Source organism: Saccostrea cucullata, unplaced genomic scaffold, assembly GCF_032062105.1.
Source record: "Saccostrea cucullata isolate Sc308-1 unplaced genomic scaffold, CSIRO_AGI_Scuc_v1 ctg843, whole genome shotgun sequence".
NCBI lineage: Eukaryota > Metazoa > Mollusca > Bivalvia > Ostreida > Ostreidae > Saccostrea > Saccostrea cuccullata.
Window position 1 is genome coordinate 70,298 of NW_026924530.1, and position 23,112 is coordinate 93,409.

General features: G+C 33.5%; 1 protein-coding gene and 1 pseudogene across 1 annotated transcript in view; one reads left to right on the forward strand and one right to left on the reverse strand.

Moving 5' to 3' along the window:
- The window catches only part of LOC134266645 (uncharacterized), a 46,406-nt gene that overhangs the window by 6,548 nt on the left and 16,746 nt on the right, over window positions 1-23,112 (reverse strand). The window contains exons 3-5 of the mRNA XM_062748863.1: window positions 6,505-6,727; window positions 893-1,002; window positions 169-427 (exon numbers count right to left, since the gene is read on the reverse strand). Of these exons, the coding sequence (XP_062604847.1) occupies window positions 169-427; window positions 893-1,002; window positions 6,505-6,697 (562 nt within the window). The 5' untranslated portion in view covers window positions 6,698-6,727. The remainder of the gene's footprint in view (window positions 1-168; window positions 428-892; window positions 1,003-6,504; window positions 6,728-23,112) is intronic.
- On the forward strand, window positions 13,450-21,241 carry LOC134266646 (serine protease inhibitor dipetalogastin-like; annotated as a pseudogene).

Genomic DNA, 23,112 nt, shown 5'->3' on the forward strand with positions numbered 1-23,112 from the left:
AAATGTTTTATAATAGTTCCCTGGTTGATTGGCAACTAAGATGTTTGAAATATTTTAATGTTTCCAAAATCAGAATGAAAGACAATTAATAAAAGTAAAAATAAATGTTATTTTGTACCATGTACTGAATTTTTAAATTTTGAAACATAGAAACAGCGAAATTCTTACTTTGAAGTACATTTCGCGCTTTGATTGGTTCTGAGTTTAAAAGAACCGTGCCTTTTAATGTGCCTGATCCACAGGTTTTGGAATAGTTAGTTTCACAGATAATTTCCACATTTTCATCACTTTTCAGTAACTGATAAAGAACACTGCTTTTAATTGTCTTTTCGGTTGATCTATTAAATATTTCAATCTTTTGATCTTCTTGAAGTGGAAGAGGGACATACTGCATGTTCTTTTCTTTTCTGATGCACCACTGAATGTTCTGTAACAAATAGCAATATCTAAACTTAGAATAATAAATAACTATGCTTGTTAATGGCCAAATGTACAGACTTATTGACAAGACTATGGTAAAACCCCTTTTCTGAATGAATTAAATGATCACAAAACAATTACGTATTGTTTTTGTATTGTTAGATCTTTCATTATAGTTTTCATATATACACTGTTTGTATAAACAAATACATGTTATTATAAAATTCAATCTAAAAATGTAATTGCAATATTACAATATCTTGTTTTAAAAGATTTTTACCATCTCTTACTATTTGCATCAACTAAGAGTTTAAAATGTATGAAAAATAAATACATATATGAAATTTAAGGTCATAGAAGATGCAACAGTATCGATATTTTTTGGTAAAGAAACTACAATATTTCGCCCTATAGTTGTTTTTTTTTATTCTTTTGATATCTGACTTGATTCATTTAGTGATGTCAAGTTTACCTCTGTTGAGTTAAGGATATCAGTTGTAGTCTTGCATGTCAAAGATTGGAGTGATCTATCCTCCAACTCATCTGTTATAACAACCACAGGACCCAGGATTTGGTTTCTCTCTTGCCAGAAGAAAGAAATACAAGCTAATTCAGAGAAAGAAGAGCGGATCTAGAGGGGACCAAAGGTGGTCGAGGGACACTTTGAGAATGTTGGGCAGGGCCATAGGGAGTCATGTCATTTTTATTGCAAATGCTCAAAACCCTCAGTCTTGACATATTGCTAAGGTATGAACGTTTTACACACAGGTAGAATGTATAATTTGACGACATTGGCCTATGACCTTTTGACTCAAAATAAAAAAAAATATATAGATGTCAACTACGTGAGCACATGTACTTGATAGAGAAGTAAGGTACGAGGGTTGATCCAAAAGTAATGTCACAACTTTGAAAAAATTGCTGCTAGATAACGTAAAACAATAAAACTATAAATGATGGAAGCTATGTTTATTTCAAAGCAGACCTGAAAATTTCAATTCAGTATGATTTATACTTTTCAAAATATAGGATTATGCACAACGTTCGATTATGGTAGTCGCCGCACCAAATAACGTCATATGACGGGTACGCAAGGTCATAGACTTCAAAAGCTTCACTAAAAATATTTGAGATTCACGAACACGTTCACAAATTTGACTTTTTGGTACCCATCGTACACTCACTATTTTCATAATTAAGTCAAAATTCTTTGAACAGTAGCATAAGACAAACTTAAAATTTCACATATCGCTCTAATCGTCTGTCTTTTTTGCAATTGACAACGTCAGACAACATTGAACTTTTCCGACCAATCTCCCATCTTTCGGTCTTCTTGTCCTCTGCTGATCATTCGATGACCCATCACCCTCCCAAAATTACTGAAACCATCTAAAAACAAGTCTCAAATTTACATCCTTTCTTCTGTGAGTCTGATGTTTCAACGTAGCTGTCTCTACTGGTGATTTCTCCATTTTGAAGTAAAGCTGCATTACAGCTCGTCGCTACGAAAGCCCAGAAGGCTCATTCGAGATTCAAGGTTCGAAATACGAGATTCGAAATTCAAGTCTCGAGATTCAAGATCCAGATTAACCAATCAAAAGCTCTCAAAAGGCTCATTCGAGATTCAAAGTTCGAAATACGGGATTCGAAATTCGAATTTCGAGATTCAAGATCCAGATTAACCCATCAAAAGCGGGTTCAAGATTTGATTACTCCCCTTTATTATGATTTTACTATCAAGAAATCGTTCAATATATAAATAACAAATAAGTCATTTCATAAAATTACAATGCAAGAAAGAGTGTTATTTATATAAGAAGGAAATTTAAATAATCATTGGATTTTGATCAGCAAGATATACTTCAATTTATATTATGGCTTCTTAAATATTAAATAGAATACATATATCAGGAATATATATATTTTTGTATTGTCTACTTTGTTGACGGGGCTGATGACATATGAATAAAGTTACGAATACGTGGCAAGTGTGTCAAGGTTAACAATAACCCCATCCCTACCCACCTCGTCTGCCCATTTTTCCAAACACACTGAAAGGCTTGAAACTTGAAAGACGACGGAGTATTGATAAAGAAAAATCGCCATCGTTTTCCTGATAGAGGAAATGCATAGAAATTATGTATTTAATTACTTATCTTCATCTAAGACTTTGATTTCTTGAATTAATTAAAAATTATATCTACAATACAGCTTGGCGATCTGAATTAAAATAAATGCGGCATTTATTTTATCTATAAATATCAAATAGTAGATGAGTCTAAATTAGATGCAAAAATATATATAGCGTTATGGTGTTATATTTTAGTCTCTGACCATAGCTTTATTGCCAAAGACTAAAGTATACTCTTATAAAACCTTATATAACGCTACAGTTCGATTCAGCAGTCAAGTCTCACAGCACAAATGTACCCTTTAAAAATGTAATGAAATATATACCTTTAAATTATTCTGCAGTGTAGATACGATTCATAATATTTAATATCTAATTATAATTAAATGCAACATTCTCCATCAACAATGATCTGATGAAATAAAATTAGCAAGTCAGTTAGCGATAAGACCATATAATATTCCATATATACGTATTTACTATTTTGTTAAATTAGAAAAATAAGATTTTATATGTATTTTTCAAAATGAAATCCAAATTTTATTTTTATTTCGTTTTAATACATGAAACATTTTTTCTTGCATTATCATTTTAGCAAATGATCTATTTGTTATAAATATATTCAACGATTTCTTGATAGTAAAAACGTAACAAAGGGAACTGATCAAAAGTTGAACCCGCTTTTGATTGGTTAGTTTGGATCTTGAATTTCGAAACTCGAACTTTGAATCTCGAATTTTGAATCTCGAATTTTGAATCTCGTATTTCGAAACTTGAATCTCGAATGAGCCTTCTGGGCTTTCGTACGTCGCGGCGTTTTTTTCCCATTTCGACAAGTCCTTTGGTCAATGCATCAGAGTATTAAGCAACAATGTTTATGATCAAAATTATAAATGACCTCATTTAATTTTCAACTAAAGACTCAAGGAGTACATAAATTTTGTTCTTTTCAAATATTGGGCAATAAGCCGCTTTTTATGATTCTTTTTAATGTGTTTGTCTTGTTCATTTTAAGAAAATACACATTAAAACGTGACGTTCCAATGTGACGCGGCGACACCCCCTATGTTCTAGGTTTTTAACATCTATAAAATAAATTCAATTGAACATTATCAAATGAAAATTTCAATATTAATTAGATTTATATGTGTGCATCTTTGGTATATTATATTTGAAAATATGACCCCAAATATAAAAGATATGGACACTGTGACATTACTTTTGGACCAACCCTCGTATTTTTGAAATCTATACTTTTTGCAATTTAGGTAAGAATTTCGAAGATTTAATCCAGCACCAAACGCGACATTTAATTTTGAAATGAGATTTTTAAAGCAACATATTTCAAAATAAAACTTGGATTCCCTTTTGTGAATCCATTCTATTCATGGGGGTATGATTTAAACAATTTAAATTCTACACTAACCATAGATGCTTCCTTGTAACTTTAACTCTATTTGCCCAGTGGTTATTGAGAAGAAGATTTTTGAATGACTTCTTCCTATTTTTGTCTTTTCTCAATAATCTCCCCTCGGAAGAAGACACGGACCTTCATTTTAACAATTCAAATTTCCGTTAACCCAAAAATGCTTTGTACTGACATTACTTAAAATTGGTCCGATTGTTCTTGAGAAAAGGACGAAATCGTGAAAAATTTACAGACGGACAGACAAAGTACAAAAGGTTATCAGGAAAGCTAACTTTAGCTTTCAGCTAAGGTGACCTAAAACAATTAATCAGTCAAATTTATTCAATAACTTAATTTTATCGAATGTGTAAGAAACAAGAGGCCCACGGGCCTTATAGGTCACCTGAGCATTATGCAACAACTTTCCAGTTATTATATTTGATTCCTGTTTTAAGCCAGATGCTATATGGCATTCACAATTTTGAAAGAGGCACCATTGATCATCATAACAATAGACTTAGCAGTTGCTTAGCTTGGTTACTGAATACCCGTACGCAGGGTAGGGGAACAAAAATGCATTCCAACTAATCAGTAATATTCAGCAATAATCAGTAGTGCCCCTAACACTGTGACATAAACCCCTGACCCTAGGTCCACATATTACACAAATTTTAAAAAGGCACCCTTAAAATTGCCTATCAAAAAATAAATAAATGTTTTATAAATACAAAGGAGCAGATTTCAAACAATTAATTCATTTTCAGTATATAAGTCTCAGAGCCCCCCACCCCCCATCCTTGACCCTGGGGCCTTGAAATTCACAATTCTGCAAGATTAGGGCCCTTGCTCATCATAACTATATAGGTAGTACATCTGCTTCATACCCAGAGACAGAGAAGAAAATTTTCAAAGAATTCATGTATTTTCAATATATAATCAAACGAGCCCTGCCCTAACACCAGAACCCCTGACCCTGGGACCATAAAATTCACAATTTTGGTTGAGGCACGCTTGCTCATCATAACTATGCACTTATTTAATTTATTCAATACCTAGGAGCAGAGAAGAAGATTTTCAGAGAATTCATGTATTTTCAATATATAATCAAACGAGCCCTGCCCTAACACCAGAACCCCTGACCCTGGGACCATAAAATTCACAATTTTGGTTGAGACACTCTTGCTCATCATAACTATGCACTTATTTAATTTATTCAATACCTAGGAGCAGAGAAAAAGATTTTCAAAGAATTCATGTATTTTCACTATATAATCAATGGAGCCCCCCCCCCCCTCTCCCCAATACCAGAACCCTTGACCCTGGGGCAATAAAATTCACAATTTTGGTAGAGGCACTCTTGCTCATCATAACTATGCACTTAGTTAGTTTATTTAATACCTAGGGGCAGAGAAGAAGATTTTCAAAGAAATCATGTATTTTCACTATATATAATCAATAGAGCCCCACCCTAACACCAGAACCCCTGACCCTGGGGCCATAAAATTCACAATTTTGGTAGAGGCACTCTTGCTTATCACAAGTATGTACTTGGTTGGTTTATTTAATACCCAGGAGTAGAGAAAAAGATTTTCAAAGAAATAATGCATTTTTACTATATACTTATTTAGCCCCGCCCTAGCACTAGAACCCCTGACCCCAGGGCCATGAATTTCACAATTTCTGTAGAGGACTTAATGCTGATTACAATCATGCAAACAGTTTGACTGCTTGATGTCCAGGAGTAAAGAAGAAGATTTTTAAAGATTGCATTAATTTTAGTGGTTTTGGCCCCACCCCTCAGGCCCCAGGGGGGGCAGGGATCATGAAATTCACAATTTTTGTTCCCCTTCACCAATAGATGCTTTGTGCCAAATTTGGTTGAAATTGGTTCAGTGGTTGCAGAGAAGAAGCTGAAAATGTTCAAATGTTAACACACGATGGACGACGGACGACGCACGACGACGGACGAAAACGGATAGCAAAATATTACTGACAACGTACCCTTTGATAAAAGAGATTTTTTTCCAGGAATTAAAAATACAATTTAAAAAAATTGAAAATCTATTTTCTCAGGGCAGGTTATCACATGTATTCTAACTTTTTAAAACCCTGATTCAAATTTAAATAATCTTTCTAAAATGTATCAAAGGATACTTAGTGGCAAGTTTTATTGATAAATGCCGAACGTGTTCTATGTGGAAGAATTCAGAAATCTGAAAACTTAACGGACCGATATACGAACAAAAAGTAATAGGTAAAATCATTTGGACTTTCAGCTTAGGCAAGCTTATGAGAGTAGAGTCAATAATTTATATTGTCTTATTATATGAAGCACACTCACCTATGTGAAGTGTTAAGATAATCTGTATTCAACAATGAATGGCGATAATTTAATTTAGGATCTCTTAAATAATATTGAAAATGTAAAATCAGTCTACTTAATATCATGCACACATGTAGAACAATCTAAATCGGCAGGTTTCAATGTCATGTGTCTTACATATTATATACAAAAATACATGTAGCGTTGTAAATGTTCTATTACCTGGTATTGTTTTTATATTTATAGATTTCCGAATTGTTCTCCTAAACGATCCCCAATAAATAGTTTGACAATTTATTTCTGTGTCCAATTGTTCATCTTTCAAGTACAGGAAGGCAGATACTGTTTGGTCGGTTTTGCATCCATCATCTAAAATACTGGTTGTTCTTATTGTAGGTGGATCTTGCATTTTCATTAAACCATTCTTCCACCTAAATTTTAAATTCTACAACCACGACAAAAAAAATTTAGAGAAAAAATTTATCTAGTTTTCAAATATCAATGCTAATGATAATTAAGATCTTTAAAAATGTACTGAATATAATGATGCCTTCAAGTGCTCATCATTTTATTTTGAAAAATTCTTTACTCTAGTATCGGACATCACCCTAGGCATTTTGATACGTCAAATCATAAATCTATGAATAGATGTCGGATCCTATTCTCCGACAATGTAACTCGTGATGATATTACAAAGATTGTCAGAGATAATCCGAAATCCACCTTATGGATAGCTGGAGATGCCAAATTACCGGACATAGACTGGGATAAGGAAACCACTGAACCACAGTCCCTGGTATAAGTGACCCGTAAGCTAGAGCAAAAGCAAAAAATAAAAGACCAGTAAAAAGGAAGATCTACTATGGAAAAAGGGAAAACTTAAAGAACTACACTACGATATGCAGAATTTTTCAACCGAATATACGTCCAGACATATTACCAAAACATACATCCACACATTATGGAGATCGCCAGCTTAATGCACTCTCACATACCATCTAGGTGGACGCTTCCATATATGGATAAACAGAGACACAACGAACTTATCCAGAAAGAAAAAGGATGACTTATAAAAAGGCAAAGAAAACAGGGAAAACGAATACAGAGACTCAAGATTGAAACTCAGACCACCTGCACAAATGATAAAACAAGTACATATCAAACATGCTTGAGGAGGATAACACCACCAATTCTAAGAAATTTTGGAGTTTTATTACAAGAAAAAGAACCGAGAACGTAGGAATATCACCACTGCGCAAAGAGGAAATGCTTCATTGTGATTCAATGAGCAAGACAAACATCTTGAATGACCAGTTTGTTTGAATTTTACCTATGAGGACATGAACAACCTTCCAGATCTAGGAGAGAGTCCTTATCCAGACCTGCAACAACATTTCGTCCTGATTGTGTGAAAAAAAAAGAACATCAATCCTCACGAAGCAACAGGTCCACACAGCATCCCAGGTCATCTTCTTAAGGAGGTCGCACACGAGGTCACACCTATATTCACCCTCATATTTTGTGCAACGCTGCAACAGGGTAAAATATCTGACGAGTGGAAAGAAGTTACAGTGACTCCACTCTTTTAGAAATGTGAAAGAGGGAAAGAGGGAAAGCCGCAAACTACCTCCTGTTTCCCTTACCTCCATTACTTGTAAGATAATGGAAAATATACTGCATAACACCATTATCACTCATCTAGAAGATCAAGAGATATTATCTGATCACCAACATGGATTCCTGAGACAAAGGTCATGCGAAAGTCAGTTGGTATTCACCTTACAGGACCTATCAGACAGTCTAAATTCAGAAGACCAGATTTATTGCTCCCTACTTAATTTTTCTAATGTTTTTGACAAAGTCCCACACCAACGACTACTCCAGAAATACTACCTCCACGGAATACGGGCTAATACTCTTCAATGGATTGCGAGTTTTCTCCAGGACAGAATGCAAGAAGTGGTATATGATCATGAGGGAGCCAGATCAGGGAAGTCACCGGTCACGTCGGGTTTGCGTCAAGGGACTGTGCTCGTACCTCTTCTATTCCTCATATACATCAACGACACGCCCAGCATGGTATCATCTAGCACTCGATTGTTTGCAGACGACTTTCTCCTCTCCTCTATAGGACAATAAAATCGCCTGATGACTCTAGGATCCTCCAAAACACCTGAACAGTCAGCAACAGTGGGAGGAGAACTGGCAACTGAGATTCAACGCTGACAAGTGCGAAGTCTTGCAGGTTACAAATTAAACAGGAGAAAGCAAATCATATCAACATACACTATTCACAAAGTACCACTTACCACCATAAAAACAACCCAATACCTCGGCCTTAACATCAGCAACAACTTGAACTTGACCCCACATATCGACAGTGTGGCTAAGAAAGCAAATAACACCAGTGCTTTTTTTCGACGTAACATCAGCACCTGCCCAAAGAAGATCAAGGAGCATTGCTATAGAACTATGGTTTGGTCCATAACAGAGTATGCCTGCATAGTATGGGACCCAGTCACACAGAAGGACATCAGCAAGATCGAGATGGTCCAGAGAATAGCCACCAGTTTTGTCTACGAAGACTACAGAACCACCAGTAGCATTACAACAATGATTCGAGATCTCCAGTGGAATACTCTCCAATACCTTAGACAAGTGCTTTAAGTTACAAATATAACCTGTATGCTTTACAGTATCATCAATGGATTAGTGGCTATTCCAACACAGTCATACTTAACTCCAATACAATCAGCACCATGAATAAGAGGACACAGTCTCTGATACCAAATTCCATACTCCAGAGTGCAGTATCACATACAATCCTTCTTCTCTTCCTCAATCCAATTATGGAAAAACCTCCCAGTCACCGTTGTTCATGCTCCAACTTTGGTGGGATTTAAAGAGCAGCTGCACCAACTCAACCCATATACAATCTCGAATATTGCTGTGCTTTAACTGTACATATGACCTTATTTTTATTTTGTGAATATTTGATTGTAACGGCACGCTTCTGCTGGGCATGCAAGGAAGTAAAAGTCTGCGATAATACTCCAGAGAAGTTTGCAGTTATTTGGAAGAAGAAGAAGAAAAGATATATACGATGCAAAATTTACATTATGATAACTAATCATTGTATCGTTATTCCCAACATAATAGGTAAACATTGGATTGTTATTTATAACACGATAACTAAACATTGGATCGTTTCTTACAACGAAATAAATTAAATTTTACCCAATTATATAGTGTTTACCCAATGAAGATTTGTTGTAAATTGATGGTTGATAACTAATCTTTAATAAAATTTGGACTGTAATTTACAACATGATAAAGAACCATTGGATCGTTATTTACAACGTGGTAACTGATCGTCACCATCGTGGCGCAGTGGTTAGAGCGTCTGTTCTAGAATCGCGAGGTAAGGGGTTGATCCTTACAGTATACGTCGCGGGTTTGAATTCCACTGTAGGATGTGGAGACCAGTCCTTCAGATGAGATCGTATAAAACGAGGTTCTGTGTCACAAGAAAAAAAAATTCCCAGCTCAATGGCCCTGAGTGCCGAGGAAAGGACAAAATTTGAAGCTCTCCATCTGCAGGTGTTGGCGTCTCTATTTGAGTAAAAAAATTCTCGATAGGGACGTTAAACAATAAAGAATCTTGATCTTGATAACTAATCTACTACTTGATAACTGATAATTGGATTGTAATTTACAACATGATAACTAATCTCTGGATCGTTATTTATAACTTAATTACTAATCATTGGATCGTAATTTACAACGTGATAACTAATCTTTGGATCATTATTAACAACATTTGATAACTTACCATTCTTTCGTAATTTACAAGTGAACATGATATCTAATCATTGGATCGCTATTATCATCATGAAAACTAATCATTGGATTGTTATTTACAACGTGACAATTAATCATGTTGTAAATGTTGCATTTACCTCTACCTATATAGTAAATCAAAACTCTTGATACCCAAAAGAAAATGTTGAAAATGAAGTCTGCAGTTCCTCTTTTAATAATGAAAGTAAATCTCCTAAAACTAGCAACACTTTTACTAATCACAAACCTCTGACCCAACGAAGATAAGTACTTTTACAGTATAGATCTATGATAATTAACGTATTTGTATTTCTTACCTCATAAACTTTCCTATTTACAACTGAAACTTCTCCACTGCAAACCAACTCGACTAAACTTCCCGGTGGGAAAATTTGTGTGTAATTGTCATTACTCACATTTTTGTAGTGAACGTGAAAAGCTTTAATGGATGGTCTGCCTACATGACAAAAAAATCAATTGTCATTTATGAGAGAGAGATGTTTGTATTATAGGATTAATTTTAGCACTGAAGTTTTGGCAAAGATATGATAATTAGATCATGATTTAAACTAATTTAATAAATATATACAAATATACGTATTCTTACTGGTAATACTGATGTTCCTTGTTATTTTTATAATCTCCGTCTTATTTCTTACAATTGAACATGCTATAGTCACTTCTCTACATCCCTCGTCGATTAGATGGGCAGAGCATCTGTAACCGTCACTTGCGCATGACACTAGTTCCACGAGTGTTCCGTTTCTCAAATATTGTTGGATAACAATATCAGCATTATCCTTTGGCTTGACAATGACGCCCCAAATTTGTAAACTTCCACTGCATTTTATTGTATCTCCAGGGTAATAAACTCTTCGATCATCACTGAAGTACACTGCAATCGAAAAAAAAGATTAACGGTACTTAAATCAATTCTATATATCTACTGAAAAATACATTATATTTGAAGGAAAGCTTGATTTTATAGATTACATTCCCAGTATTGTCCATGAACTTCTAACAGAACTAGCGCGAAGGTTAGAGCAATGACCGCCATCCGAGGCATAGCTGACATAACAAATGATCTAACTGAACAAGGAAGTGGTTATTTTATTTTAATAGGAATTCTTGTCAGGTTTCTGACTAGATGAACTATTTAAAGTACAATTCCTTATATATCTTATATTTTTAATGTAAGATTTACAATATAATTTTTTTCTTTCCTGATCACAGTTGTACGTGTACAATGTATAACTTTAAATAGAAATTAATTTGAACTTGAAATCTAGCATAAACTACATTTCTGGCAGAATGGCAACGTATGAAAATATCTTCTCTGCTTCTCAAAATTATTTTAGAACAATGGATTTAGTTATATTTTTAAAACAATCCATGACTTGAAGAAATTTTCAAATGCAAGCTTAAATTAATAGCGGACTAAATTTTTAATATACTCAGCAGATCAAATGGAAAGGATTTTCCTAAAGATCAAAGAAATTTGAGCAAAAATCCGCAAAAATTAAGTTATTATTTCTTCTTCTCTTAGTAAGCAATCTACACGTTTTGTTTTTATAAAACCTCGTATCCTTATGTGACATCTTAACAATTTGTAAAAAATAATAAAAAAAAATATAAATAAAGAGAGCATATTGAAATGACTAATATATCCTAAGAATTTAAGAGAGATAGAGAAAATTTTGATTAGCAAATATGTCCATTTTAGTTAAATTATTTATGTCACTTTGGTCATATCCTCTTATAGACCCTATATGGTAATATCTTTTTACATGTTTTATGCAAAAAAAAAAAAAAAAAAAAAAAAAAAAACATTTACTGTTAAAAAGAAGAGGTTGGCAAGGCATTATTGCCAACAGTATTTTTATGCTTAATGTCCCGGGGAAAAGGAATGACCTTGACCTGGTCTTTTCTGTAATATTTAATGGACAAATTTATTCTTCATTGATACCATCACTTAGTTATATTGTCTTCTTGATTCCATGATAATTTCATAAATTTTTATGTACAAGGTCTATAAGAAGAATTCTTCCTTAAAATCTTATTGAGAAGTTGCTAAAATGCATTGAATACATACCACTTCTTTTAAAAAGTACTTGTACCTCTTTAAAATTAACAAATTAACACGTAAATCATAAAATGAGTAGTTTCAGTTTACCTGAACTACAACTTTCAATACTTTCACTTTGAACATGAACTTTCTTTACACAGCAGATCTGTTGCTATAATTCTTGTCAAAGTCTTCTGTCATTTGACTCTTTTGATAAGGGTTCAAGGAAGATATTGAGACTTGTTTCAGCCAATCAGAGCGAAGCGATGTGCATGCGTTTGAGTTTATCATGCTATTTTGACCATGTCATCATGTGTACACTACTAATATACCCTTATATTTTGAGTTTCAAAAAGTTTCATAAAAAAATAAAAGGTTACGGCTTAATCAATTATATTGGTCATTTCACGTGTTACACGTGCGCACACATGGAAGTACATGTGCGCAAGATGACCTTCGTTCCGGAAATTTACATATTTAAAACATGCCTAGTGACTCTAAAAAGGTTTCACCTAGATCGGATGAGTAGCTTGCGAGATCACTCGCGGACAAAAAAGTACCCGGGAAGAAAAAATAAAAACAAAGTAAAAACAATATGTTCCCAACTTCTTTTGAGGTACATAATTATGTGTATAAAGAAAGAAGAGGGTGTTAATAATACATCACTGTACCGAATACTGGGTTTCTTAAGCTGGTTTTAAAATTCAGCGTTTTGCTCACTCAAAGGTATGCCAATTATTTTGGCGGAACTTTTTTTGGCGAACACAGAGTTTTGTGACATTGCAAATGAGAGGAAATACATCTTTTAGATATGTTTCAGAACAATGGTCCTAGGGCTTTTTTTATTTTTGAGTTTATTTCTTAAGACATAGCTTCATCCAAGTACCTTAAATGTTTTTAAAAAATGTCCTTGGCGATATTGGATTGGTTAGTGCTTGGGCTTTCATATTTCACATGTACAAATGTATATTTAAGAAACACAAGTCCCTTCTTTAAGTTACGTCATTTTTTATCTATTGACCTTGACCATGGAGTTTGACTAGCATTCAAGAATCCTCAGGCTTGGCATTAAGCTGCCACATGGGGGCATAAGCATTTCACAATCTTGTTCTTTTGAATGGGATAAACCGCAAATGGTAAGACATAAAAAAATTAGCTTTAATAACACGTAACTTTTACACATGTTCAAATATTCACATAAGCCATATTAGTGTCTGTGATTTTTGTCACATTTCATCACTCCTTACTATCCGTTAGTTCAAATGTGTAATGGACAGTTCTCTGTATCTCTGATGGATCTCTGTAGAAAACCACCCGAGAGTAGGTGTAGGGGAATTTTTTAGGCAGCTACAAAAGACAATAAATCAAACTATATAATTTGTACAAAATGTTTTAGGTTTGGTCTGTAGGACTGAAAAAAAATAATTCAGAATATGGTGTGTTCTCTGTATCAAGAAGCATTTTCACTTCATATACAAAACCTAACAGATGGAAATAAAGACATCGTAAAGCATAGCATAGCAATCCCTCTACTAAGGAATATCACACTGAGTAATCCATACATACTATATACACAATCACAGTTTTATATCCTCACCACTTTTGTCACAAAGTTAACGTTATAACAATAAAGATTTTATTTCCCGTGCTTAATCCATCTATCAATATTGTATAATATAATATTCACTTCTGTATCTCTAATATGTATTTGTTTTGTTTGTTTGTTTGTTTAATGTCTCTCTCAAGAATATTTCACTCATATGGAGATAAATGCATCACTATTTGCCAGTAGAAAGCAGCAAAGTTTGTCCGAAATACTCTGCACTCAGGGCCATAGAGCAGTGATGGATCTTTTTGTGCCAGCATCTACTGTGACACAGGATCTTTGTTTATACAGTCTCATCTGAAGGACCGGTCTCCACGACACAGAGTGGGATTCGAACTCGTGATAGAAGAATTGACTCTTTACGTCTCGACTCTAGAGCAGACGCTCTTACCACTGCACCACCTGGCCTTCTAATATGTAAATTACAATGCTAACATGAATAAGGCTTAACATTTTTATTATTCAAAATTTTGCTTGACAGTTGCATCTGATGTGAAATAATTCATTACCAAATGGTGGTTACTGACATACCACGGTAGATATTTGTCACTTAATGTACTTAAGAAAATATTAAATGTAGCACACAAAGGATAATAGTTACACTTGTATAGTGAATTAGTTGATTGATTGAATGTATGCTGTTTAGCGTCCCTCCTGAGAATTTGTCACTCATACGGATACGCCACCACTTGCCGATGGAGAGCTGCAAATTTGTCCTATGCTCAGCTCTCAAGGTCATTGAGCAGGGAGGGATATTTTTTCGTGCCGGCACCTACTGCGACACGGAACCTCAGTTTATACGGTCTCATCCGAAGGACAAGTCTCCATGTCCCTCAGTGGGATTCGAACTCGCGACGTAAGGATCAACTCCGTACTTCGCAACTCTAGAGCAAACGCTCTAACCACTGCACCACGCAGGCAACGTAAATTAATTTATACACTAATACACTGCAAATAAAAACAATAAGGATCTATTGGTTTACTTAAGCATTGAATTCATATTTTGGGATATCTTCGATCCTATAACACACCTGGCCGTGCCGACAAATTGAATACCGCGCGTTAGCGCGGTACGATAATTTGTCGGCTCGGCCAGATGTGTCATAGGACCGAAGACATCCCAAAATATGAATTCAATGCTTATATTTACACTCTCTAATTTTTCTTTATCATAATTGTTTATTTCGTTCATGTTTAATGTGAATTTAGCGCCCTTCGGTATTGGTGTGCTTAATAAACGTAATAGCCGTTCGTGACATTCGAAAGCCGTTTACGACGTTGGAAAGTTAAATAACGCAAATAAACATTGCGAGGTAAAAAATGACAAATTAATTTTTAATGCACATTTGTTGTATTTTATGTTAATTTTAAACAGGTAGTTTTTAAAAATGAAATTGAGTCAAAACAAAATACATTTTGGTATTCCTAAATATTGAAAATGCAAGTAGTTCCTACTGGGTATTCTGCCGCCCTGTGACATGGTTTTGCGTGTGTTATAGAAATTTGAACGTCGTGGATGTCTAATGGATTACATAAAGAAAATTACACTGAAAGTAAATAAATATACATGCACATAATTTGTCTAAGGGTTTTCTTATTTCTAGCTGAAAAAATTCTAATGTGAATCAACATAAAGATATACACGAAAACATTTCATATTTTTCGAAAGGAAGTTTTGTTTATCTCGTAAAAAGGTATCTAAATATAAACAAAAATTTCCTCTCGATATCAATTTTTTATATTATTTAGGAGCTTATGCTTCCTTAAAGGAAACTGGATGTGAACATTGGACCAGAGAGTACTTCACTCATCAGCTACTAAGAAATATCTTTAACTCAAAAATAATATACCAATGTGAATTTTAGAGGTCGAGGATCAACTTCTCTGAACTTTTTACGCTGAGATAAAAATTGTTCAAACATTTTCTCTCATAGTGCAATAAAACATAAGAATCAAGAAACCAAATTTTCTTACATACCGCCTCTACGTGCCGTGGTAAATATTTGTTACATAGATATTATCCAAGAATAAAAAATCCCACCAAAGAGGACAGGAACATGACAATTTCACGCCTAGAAACAAAAATGTTAATGTTAAATAACTTTTACTTCAGATAAAAAATCCACTTCTCACTGAGGAGAAGGACACTGCAGCTAGTTTAATAAGACCCCTGCATCACTGGTTAAGTCCTCTACCAACTGAGATATCCAAGGTTCCTTGATTATAGCAAACCTCCGCCTACTTTGCAGGTGTTACAGAATTTATGTATCTTACTTATAATAATCATTTCTACCCTAATTTTTTAAATAAAAATCTTTCTTACTGTATATGAGAATGATATTTACAGCCATAGTCTATTTATCCACCCAATAAAGTTATAAGGGAGCTGAAACAGAGAGAATGTACATTGAGGAACCGACATCAAAATCACATACATAAGGCTAAGAATACATACAATCATTTACACTAAAAGAAAATCGTATATTTATTTGTACCCCCGCTTGAAAAACGGCAGGGTACTGTAAACCAACTACAGTTTAACTTGTCATAGCGGTCACCTCTATCCAGCGGTCACTTGTCGTATGCGGTCATTTTATTTCCTGCCAATGAAATTTCCTATAGAAAGTAACTCTATTTAGCGGTCACTTGCGTAACGCGGTCAGCGGTCACCTAATTTCAAACGGAATCGCCACTTTCCCTGTCTTTATCGGCCATTTTATCCAATCACGTGACCTGATCTGGAGTCAGTCTGTATTATTCACGTCATTCGCGATTCGTCTGTTCGAAATCATTCCGTGACGAGTAATTTTCACGACTGAGGTAACATTCTCTACCAATTTAAAGAAAAAACAAAGGATTCGCGGCGATTAATATTAGCTAATTTTAGTAGGTCGCGAAAATCACGAATATTTCTCGCGTGCAAATAAAAGTTGGTTTATAGTATATAGTAATCCGGATGTCCGTCAGTCCGACCGTCCGACCGACTGTTACGAATGGGGTACCCATCTTATATCCGCAACTCGTCTCACATAACTAAATGAAATTTGATGAGACTTTCACAGAATCTTTATTACATATTGCAATTGTGCACCTTCTATTTTACTTTTTGACCAACACATATGTTGAGTTTACCATAGAAAATTAAGCAAAACATGGACACTTCCATTATATTTATATTAGGTTGGGGCGGGGTATCGTTTGTTATTAATAATTCAATGGGGATTTCAAATACACATAATTATAAATTACTTGCTCAATTCAGCTTTTGAAATATTTGTTTCAATCAAGCATTTTATGATGACTTTGAACTATACGTTTACAGATTTAGCTAATTTCCTCAGAGTTTAATCGTTAGCTTAAATGTAACATTTGATGTTTGTAAATGGTTATCTCATATTAAATAAATGCGTACATATATGTGTGAAATTTAGTCAATTAAAACCCCTGATAACTCTTTGTTTGGGCTAAGTGAAATAATGGCAATTGACTGCTTTGGGTGAAAATGAAGGATTCTTAAGGATATAATATTATGAAACAAACAAAAAATTATGCATGGATTGATTTACATTTTAAACAGATTTTTATTATTCAAAAAACAAAAATAAATGATAAATCCTTCAAGCTATTTTTTTCTTTTAAGCTTTGATATGATACTGTGTGAATGATGGTTTTAATCTCTGATTCTATACAAAGAGTTTGCACACATTTTAACGTTCAAACACAATCTCAGCAATAACTCCCACTTTAGTTGGCAAACATAACTCAGGTTAAATATTGAAATATAAATCTTGCTGATTTTTGGACATAGGTTACTTGTGTTAATTATCTTAAATTGTTTTGATTCCTCATTAACGGTTTTTTAAAAAAAAGATATATTTTCAAAAAATAAAAAAAGATATCTGACAATTTGAAGACTTTTTGAACTCATCGGTCATAATAGATGAGATTATATATTAAACGTGTTTTCCTGTGCTTGTAGAAAAACAAGTTAGCATCCCAAGCCCGTATACCTGTACGGCCAAGGTGTGTCCTTTCGGTTACTTACCTGTTAGTTGTCCCAGGTGTGAATGTGCTCCCGATCCTTGTCTGGTAATTAAGAACTTATCTTACTTAAGATCTTTCCTCATCCATCTATGATCATTCAGTACCTCATGAAACCAGTATCTTGTTTGAATTATTAATTTGCTTTTTATTTATTTATTTTTGATAATGTTTAGTTCCATTATAATTAAAAGATTATACATATTATAACCACAATTCTATATCTTTTAAATAGAATGACATCTTCCCAAACATTGTTAGAATAAGAAAAGAAAAAAATCAAGCGAATGAAAATGCATCTCAAAATACAAAGGACTTATCAATTATCTTATTAAAAGTATCATTTTTAAATATATAATTTACAATATTGTAAAAAAAACCGTTTGGATATGAATATGAATAGTCGCTTGTCAGTTAAACAGAGTAAAAAAAAAATGATGAAATTTAAAATATATGCACACAAAGTTAATTGAACGCTTTATTTTACAGTTTACAAACTGTCCTAGGTGATTTACATGCTCCTCTATTCCTTCCGATTGTGGATATTCACAGTGCCGTCACAAAGCCGCCTGTTTACTGAACACCACGTCTGGAGGTTAATATAATGACTAATTTGCACATGATCCTTTTTTATAATTATACCTTCGGGACTGGTTATAGACTGATGGTATTTCTGATACATATTTTATGATTGTTTGATATTGTGAATTTTCGTTAAAGAAAACATTGCAAGTTATATAAAAACAGATTCCATCGAGATTATTTCTCATTTTTTAAAAGCCAAAGACTACCAGTCTTTTTAATGCTGATGTAATGGATATTGTAATGACCAAAACTTATACTTTTAGGTGTGAAGTTTTTTCCATAAATGATACAAAGTTATATTTCTATCAAATTTTATATTACATATTATATAGGGTGCAGAAAATTAAGAAAAAATGTCACAACATCTCACTTCACTTCCCCTTTTTTTTGTGACAGTGCGGTATTTGATATTTATTCCAATACTATGGAACGCCAAATTAACATATATTCAAATATTTGTACCTATCTTCAAATAATTGTACCTATCTTCAAATGAATTGTACATGTACCTATCTTTAAATGAATTGTACCTATCTTCAAATGAATTGTACCTATCTTTAAATCAATTGTACCTATCTTCAAATGAATTAGAGATAGGTACAATTCAATTATACCTATCTTTAATTCATTTGAAGATAGGTACAATTGATTTGAAGATAGGTACAAATGCAATGAATTGAAGATAGGTATAATTGATTTAAAGATAGGTACAATTGAATTGAACCTATCTTTAATTACTAAGATATTGGCAATAACAACTACTCCCTTTATCATACGTCATTTCCGATACGTCACAGCTGGCGCGAAAATTTATCGGAATCTTCATCTGGCTGCAATACCAGATATACCCACATGATATACATGTATTTTTATAAGTATATGATGCTTTTTGCACATTTTGAATTAACCTTTATTTCTGCTTTCATCCTTGTTGTCGTCGTTCTGTAGGTTCTGTGCGTTTCCCTCTATACTCAAGTGCTTCCCTGGTTTCCCTCCATGTTGATGTTGTATAGTGTCTCAAAGGGAGCGTTCATTATTTACCAACAACAGAAAACAAATTGAACCTAGGTATAATTGAATTGTACCTATCTTCAAATCCTTTGTGGATATGTCTTAATTGAACCTATCTTCAAATCAATTGTACCTATCTTTAAATCAATTATACCTATCTTCAAATGAATTAGAGATAGGTATAATTCATTTGAACATATCTTTAATTGAATTGAAGATAGGTGTAATTCTATTAAAGATAGGTATAATTCATTTGTACCTAGGTATAATTATTTAGAGATAGGTATAATTATTTATACCTATCTTCAATTCAATTGTACCTATCTTTAATTCAATTGTACCTATCTTTAATTCAATTGTACCTATCTTCAATTCATTTGAAGATAGGTACAATTATTTGAAGATAGGTGCAATTATTTGAAGATAGGTACAAATATTTGAATATATGTTAATTTGGCGTTCCATACAATACAGGGTACAGACAATAAAAACATTACACAATATCCTTCTCCTTTTTCTTGTGACAGTGCGATATTTGATATTTGTTCCTTACAGAACAACCTGTGGGTGTGGATCTGATTTTTCTCCTGTGTGTGGTTCGGATGGAAAAACCTATTTCAATGACTGCGTACGATATTGTGTGTAAGTTCACTCAAGAATGTCTTATTCTTCGCAGTTCCCATCGTCGCAAACCACGGCTAAAATGTATGATCCTCTCACATTCTCAGGAGAGAGTTATATGCGGATTCCAAACCGTGGCTTTCTAAGATGATGGGCAGTTCTCACAATGAGTTTTTTTTATCTATGTTCCTAAAACTGGTTAACATTTAAAAGTTTATCTTTTAAGTAAATGGCGACTTATTTTCTTATTTGCAGTGGGGCATTAAAGAAACACGATTGATTTTTTCACTGTAAATGTATCCGTATTTATGACCCTGTGTGTGGAGAAGATGGACAAACCTATATAAACAAGTGTTTTCTACAGTGTAGGTATGGAATAGAAACCAAATAAACAGTTTGTGGATATTTTACTAGCATTGGCGGAAGAATGGGACAGGGGCGATCCTTCATTATTAAAAACGGGAATAAACTAAAGTTAACAAATTGCAGGGTCCCTTTTAATACTGGAATGAATAATCCCTTATTCGCCACTGCGTATTAAATTCATTTTCAGAAATAAAGCTTTAAAGGAGAACCATCTTTGTTCATGCCAATGTCCACTGATAAAGAAAAGTGTGTGTGGTGTACACGGACAAACGTACATTAAATAATGAATGTGTTATGAAGTGTGCGTAAGTATCGTATATTCATATCATTAGAAATCATTGATGAAAACGAGAGATATTTATTTTCAACCTCTGTGTTAATTTTCTTAAAAATTAAAACGTTTCAGAGGTGTTCCTAAAAGACAAAATGGAACGTGTAAATGCTTGATGATGTGTAATGCTGTTCTCAGACCAGTTTGTGGAATCAATTTCATTACCTACAGAAATGACTGCTTTAGGAATTGCGCGTATGTTTACATCTTTAGTACACATACACTGTATATCAAATTTAAGTTGAAAGTCATATTTTCTTTCAGCTTCATGCTTATTCGTTGTAAAATAAAAAAAAAAATAAAACAGTGCCCTCTCTAAGGTAATTTTAATATTAAAAATAATAATAGTCAAATTTTATTATAAGTACTATCAATCTTTTTCAGTGGTGTAGGTCTTTCCATGAGCTGTCCTTGCAGAGGTCTACAAAGAAAACCGAACCCTGGAACACAATCACAAATTAATCGTTCAGCTCTGACTCGTATCATTGTATAATTCATTTCAAAATAAAAAGAACGATAACCCCTGTTTCGTTACTTTTTGTGACATATTAATGGAATTAACTAGTAAATGCATACTTATATATGTGTCCAAGAAAACAATCTTTTATGATCATCGAAAATAAATAAAAGAAGCTCTAAAACGTTTCTTTGTCATTTTCATACGTAAAGACTAATTTTTTCCCACATAAATATATACAAAATTTCCAAACTGTTTATTTTAAGAACAAAATATATACACTGAAAAATAATATGATACATTGTAAAAAGAAAATGATAATATATAAGACAGGGAATAGACAATGCAATGAAAATGTGACACTGTGTTTTATTGAATTCAAATGAAATATTGATATTATTCTAAAAAGATAATCACATACAAGAACATTAGGTACATGTATTCAATTTTAAATCTATGTTAATACGAGTGTGATGTTTAACCCCCTCCTCTTCCACTTGTGTAATATTTATTAGATAAGTGTTTTTTTTTAATTTGGTCATCAAAAAAATTTATATCTCTTATTGATATTGAAAACACTTATGGTTGCAATTCACCAACCGTGGGACTTTACTAGACTGTTTCTATTTTATTTTTTTAAGGGGGACGCAATTCACTTATATCTATGTTAAAGGAAAGATTACTTTTGCAAACCTTAATTATCAACCAACACTAACTCTACACATATCCACCCGGTGCTTGCCCCTATTTATAAACATGGAAGCCTTCTTTGGAAGGGAATTCAATCACGGTCGACTCTATACTATTTCTCTGATGGACTCAGCTATGTTCCAGTGACTGAATTAAAGGCCTGCAGCTCGGTATAAAATGCAACGGAGATCACTAAGAAGAATGCGATAAATAATATAAATATTCGATACATGAAACATATGCATATAAACAACAATATTCAGGATCAAAAGTCCATAAACGATAACTAGGAGCAGAGCAAACACGGACCTCCAAAACATCAGAGGTAGGATCAGGTGCCATGGAGGAGTGAAGGTCATTGTATTTAGCCTTTAAACTTATGAAATGATGACTTTAAACGATACTGCCGATATTCTGGTTTCATCAGCTTGTTAAATAATTTATCTCGTTTTAAAAATTGTTCATACGTAGAGCCTGCTCTTGCGTGTAGAATCGACTGAGATATGTAACTTCCGTATGGAGGTGATGAAGGTATATTTCTGCATAAGTAAGGGAAGTTGACGATAGAAAATTTACATTCATCACGTTTATCATAGAGCTTGGTTGTTAGATTGCCATTAACGTCTTTTCAAGTAAAATATATAAGCAGGGCTTTATTTGCATGAAATAAGTCCATGTTTGAGCTTTGCTCCTATTTTGTATTGTTTTGTGGACTTTTGAGCTTAAATACTGTTAGTTATTTCCATATATTTCACAGCAAATAGTCCTATTCGTTCCCAGTTCAATATTCAAATTGTCTAATCTACACATGTAGCTTTAATTTTTGAATTTTATATAGGTTTTTGAAATCATTCTGGAATGATTTTATGGTGTTGAATATTTTCTAATATAAATATAAATATAAGATCAGGCAGAAAAATGAATATATGACCAGTCTTAAAACAATGTTATCAAAATTATCACATATCTGTTGTTCTTGTAGTCAGTTAGCATTACTCATTTGTTTCTACCTGCTTAAGTACCACTTCTTGTCTTTCATAGATGTGATCTTCAGTTTTGCTGTAACTGACCAAGTCGTAGATATCTGCATTAATGTGTGAGTACATGGATTCACATTGCACTCTGTCTGTGTTTAGTACAGCTGAACTTTCTCCTGTTGGCAACATCATTTCTTCAAGTAATTGTTCTTGAGACTGTTGCTGATGTACATTTGGTAT